Source organism: Alosa alosa, chromosome 23 (genome assembly GCF_017589495.1).
Source record: "Alosa alosa isolate M-15738 ecotype Scorff River chromosome 23, AALO_Geno_1.1, whole genome shotgun sequence".
Taxonomy (NCBI): domain Eukaryota; kingdom Metazoa; phylum Chordata; class Actinopteri; order Clupeiformes; family Clupeidae; genus Alosa; species Alosa alosa.
The window spans coordinates 16,383,007-16,388,006 of NC_063211.1; the positions used below are offsets into that span (position 1 = coordinate 16,383,007).

The following is a 5,000-nucleotide window of genomic DNA, read 5'->3' on the forward strand; positions in this document are numbered from 1 at the left end:
GTAGTACATGTATCAACTGTGTTGGTACACATTTATTGCTCTTTTGATACAATGGAATAAACCCATTAAAATAAAGTGTACCAGTTAAGTACTTACATGTACATATGCATCCTGTCAATGATGTCATGCATCCTGTAATTGATGTGTTGAAACGTGTCTGCTGTTACACCACACAGTACATGTGAATTAGTAGACCTGTTCCAAGACATCGAAGACACAACATACATGTCATATGTACATGTAAGTAATTAACTGGTACACTTACATGTAATAGGTTTATTCCACTGTATCAAAGAGTAACAAGGAGTACAATGATAGTACCTGATAGTACATGTTGTTACACAGGTTGTACCACTGTACCTAATTAGGTAGGTACACTGTAACAGCGACACATTAAAATAAAGTGTTACCCAATATGCAAATAACAGACCATATGCAAAGAACTGATCAATCAATCAATATGTAGAAAAAGAAAGAGAGAGAGAGCACAAGGAGAGAGAGAGAGAGAAAGAGAGAGAGAGAGCACATAGAGAGAAAATGGAGAGATGAGGAGACAGACAGAGAATTCCTTCTCTGTTGTTCACTGAACCAGTATTTAAGCCTCTCCACTGAAGCTGTGCCCTTAAAACACATCATGCATTAGAACATCCAGCATGGACACGGTCAGATCAGAACACCAGACAACACGAGAACACAGAGGCTGCCCACACGCCACGCCAGCCCCTCACACATGCACTTATCCAGCTAATCAATCCCAGTTGGAAGAGAGAGAGAGAGACAGAGAGACAGAGATAGATAGAGAGAGAGAGAGAGAAGAAATAAACAAATAAAGAGGGAGGAGAAAGCACCGGTGCACCATGCATTGTGGGGGTGTATTCGTTAGATAAGAGATGGCGGTAAAAACTAGAGTGATGGAACAAAAAGGCAGAGAGAGATGGGGGGAGAGAGAGAGAGAGAGAGTAGAGGAATGGATGCGGATAATTAAATAAATATATCAGGCTTCAGGTAAGAGCCCAGCCCTCCCACCGACCTGAAAGCACTGCATACTGAAATCTCTCCTACACGCGCAAGGGAGAGAAAGAGACAGAGAGAGAGAGAGAGAGACAGAGAGACAGAGATAGAGAGAGATTTTCTGAGGACAGATAGATAGAGAAGAAGACAGTGAGAGCAGTGGTGGTAGAGCAGAAAGGGGAGAACAAGCGAGAGAGAGAGAGAACACATCAGAGAATGATAGACATGAGAGAGAATTATTTTTTTTCCCTCATGCGCGCTTTGATATTTCCCTCCAAAAAAAAAAAAAAAAAAAAAAAAAATTGCAGGGGTACCGTTGCCATGGAAACAGCCTTACGTTGCGTTACGTTACGTTGCCAGCTTGGTCTCTCTCGTGTTACACCAACGGCTTCCCAGACGCTCCAGACCTTTTCTTAGAACTGAGCCTCCTCCTGTTACTCCTCTCTTCCTGACTTCCTGCCTTTCTTTCTGTCCTCTTTTTGTCTTTCTCTCTCTGTCTCCTGCCCTCTCTCCTTCTGTCTCTCCCTCTCTTCATCTCTGTTCCTGTCTCCTCTCTCTCTCTATCTCTCTCTCTCCCTCGGTCTCCTGTCTCTCTGTCTGTCTGTCTGTCTGTCTCTCTCGGTCCCTTGCTTTTTCTGTCCCTCTGTCTCCTCTCTCTACATCTTCTCCCTCTTTTATTTGGTGTTCTTCATTCTCTTATCATCCTCCTTTCTGTCTCTCTGCCTCTTTCTCTCTCTCTCTCTCTCTCTCTCTCTCTCGTCCTCCTACTTCCAGTCCCTCTTTCTTGCTCTCTCTTTCTCGATCTCCCTCCTACTCTCTCTCTCTCTCTCTCTCTCTCGCTCTCATTCCTACCCGTATTCTCTCTCCTTCCCTCTCTCGCTCGAGTGAACGCTTCAAACACTCCTCCTGACCTCACCTCACAGCACAGGGGCATCCCATAATAATCCCACCGAAGGATCAATCATCTCCCGTGGAGACACACAGCAAGGTCGATATGCTCAGCATAAAGACCCGATGTGTGTGTGTGTGTGTGTGTGTGTGTGTGTACACGTGTGTATGTGTGTTTCTGTGCCATGCATTTTTAATCAATGAGTAAGCGTCTCATAATGTAGGGAAGGGCGCCCCCTGTAGGAACAAACATAAAGTGCCATTTTTTTGAGGAGATTCGAGCAATGCTCAGGGGCCGTTGCTGTTGTGTCTTGTTTCCTCTGCACTGGGTCTGATGCTGCTTCCCACCCTCTGGTGTGCTGATATTTTGGGCTGATTAAACGCAGCGAGGCTAGATGGGCTCTGTGGGGACATTAGAATGGGTAGTGTTATGTTGTTGTTGATGGACAAGTGGCTGAAGCAATGACTTTTTCATTAAAGCCTGAAGATGTAGCTAGAATGAGGAGTGACGGCAATAATTGCCATCCTGTCAGCATTCACAAGGCTTTTATACTGAAAGCTGTAAGCAGTGATTGCTAGCAATCTACCTCCTGTATCCAGCATGATTAATCAACTAATTGAAATTAGAGCACATTTATATTCACATATTTGCATGTGTGTGTGTGAGTATGTTTGTGTGTGTGTGTGTGTGTGCATGTTTTCCTGTGTATATTGGTGTGTGCTTTACTGTGTGTGTGTGTAACTAACATACTTTTTATAACATTTTAAATAACAAGTTTAACTAATACTATTAACATACTGAAGCTATTCTACCAGAATTCCCTCTATGTGCGCTCTGTATCCCAATGTCTCTCTGTGTTGCTTTGTGTCTCACTGTGGATGGGCGAAGCCTGTTTGAAAAAAGCATGCTTGGCCTTCCAGCTGCGGCGATAAAGACATCATCAGTGGCGGGCTCTACTCAAAACAGCTAGTAAGAGAGCAAACGAGTGAACGATATGTAACCCATGAATGATGTGTGACTTTATAAACCCCTGAACTTTGTGTAAACCTCTGAACTTGTGTTAGGGTAAAAATTTCGTACCCTTGGCAGCAACAGTGCTGACTTGCAAATATAAGACCAAACAACGATCCTTTCATAACGTCACCTGTGGGTTCGAAGTTGCTAAATGTTGTGTCACCATCTAAAGAGGGGTATAAATGTTGGTGTTCAACAATTGTTCCGGAGTGCGATCATGCGATCCACTGAGGCTTTGCGCTATGTAGTCATTAAACGAATTTTGCACGGAACTCTGCCGGACTTTTGCGCCTTTTTTTTGGGGATAAGTTTTTGCCTTCAGCACTTATAATGGTGTATTTTTGTTACGTTGTAGACAAGATGTTTGGACCTAATTTCTGGCCCGAATCTGAATAGCTGATGCGACCCCCATAGGTATGGAGCTGACCGGGGAGAAGGACATAGATCTGGCCACTCAGGTTCAGGAGCTGCTGGAGTTCCTGCATGAGAAACAGCGTGAGCTGGAGCTGAGCGCTGAACACACACACAAGCGCCTCGAGCAGTGCCTACAGCTGCGCCACCTACAGGCCGAGGTCAAACAGGTCAGGGTCAAAGGTCAAGCATGAGGTTATAGGCCACACTCTTATATACACAGGCAGTTTTCCTGATGTTGACTGATTTGTGTGTGTGTGTGTGTGTGTGTGTGTGTGTGTGTGTGTGTGTGTGTGTGTCTGTCTTTCTGTGTGTGTGTGTGTGTGTGTGTGTGTGTGTGTGTGTGTGTGTGTGTATGTATGTGTGTCTCTCTCTCTCTGTGTGTGTGTGTCTGTTTATAGGTCCTAGGTTGGATCCGTAATGGTGAGTCCATGCTGACCGCCAGTACGGTGAACGCAGGCTCTCTCTCGGAGGCTGAACAGCTGCAGAGGGAACATGAGCAGTTTCAGATGGCCATAGAGGTAAACCATCTCACCTCTGCCCATACACTGTATTAGCAACCTACAGTCTAGTGCTGTCTATATCTCATATCTCATACATAGTTCTCTACAGTCAACTCTCTATATCTCATCTGTACACTAACACTACAGTCTGATGTCTATATCTCACCTGTATTATATAACACCTGTAACACCTAGGGGATAAAGTGGGGGGAGGAACGCAGTTCCGCCACTATAGATGAATTAATAATAAATATATTCTTTCATACCAACGATATAGCGCAATGATATTATTAAAATAAATAGTGAGTTAATTTTTCGCGTATACAGAGGTGACCAAGAAGCTAGCAATTCTTGTCTAAAAAGTATTGCTACACCACAATACTCAATACGTTGTCCAATGGTGAGTCATTTTTCCCCGTTGCACTGTGACTGGATTTTAGGGTTCCCCCACCTGCCAAATCCCACTTTAACCACTGATAACTCCCTACTGACTACTGCAATATCTCGCCTCTGCCCATACTTAACATCCTACACTCTACTGTCCACAGATGGTCTGTGACAATATGTTGTATTGTACAGTCAGTCACCACTTTCCTGAGTGAAGGTTAAAGACACTGATTTTATTTCTCTGAATAGCTATAGTGAAGTGGTTTAAGATATCTTTGCCTATTCTAGAAGATGAAAAGACTAGTGCCACTGCTAGACGCTTTTGGTATGAACTAAAGAAAAGAAATTCTGCTGTGGCTGACATGTAAATATTCCTGTTGGATAAATCTGCTTCAAGCTGCTTTTATTAATATTAATTTATTCTGCAAGATGAATACATGGGAATTGGCTTTGCATCGTAATGGTCCTTTCATATACAAAGTCATTTTCTACTGCCATGGCCACCAGGTTCAGTGCAAAAGTTGTGTAGTCTATCTAATGGTGTGTTATGCTGTGCTCTCTGTCGCCCCCTGCAGTCCTTACTGCACGCGGACTCATTGCAGCGAACGCACCAGAGCGCCCTGCAGCTGCAGCAGCGGGCCGAGCTCATGCTGCAGGCGGGTCACTACGACCCGGACGCCGTGCGCGCCTGCGCCGAGACGGTGGCGCTGCACTGGCAGACGCTCATGCTCAAGATGGAGGACCGGCTCAAGCTGGTCAACGCCTCCGTGGCCTTCTACAAGACC

At 44.7% G+C, this 5,000-nt stretch overlaps 1 protein-coding gene across 3 annotated transcripts in view; it reads left to right on the forward strand.

Moving 5' to 3' along the window:
- kalrnb (kalirin RhoGEF kinase b) overlaps positions 1-5,000 on the forward strand; it is an 87,471-nt gene that overhangs the window by 27,233 nt on the left and 55,238 nt on the right. For all 3 annotated transcript variants that reach the window (XM_048234496.1, XM_048234498.1, XM_048234497.1), the window contains exons 15-17: positions 3,329-3,495; positions 3,727-3,846; positions 4,791-5,000. The exon at positions 4,791-5,000 is cut by the window's right edge and continues 9 nt beyond it. In XM_048234496.1, coding sequence (XP_048090453.1) covers positions 3,329-3,495; positions 3,727-3,846; positions 4,791-5,000 — 497 coding nt within the window. The remainder of the gene's footprint in view (positions 1-3,328; positions 3,496-3,726; positions 3,847-4,790) is intronic.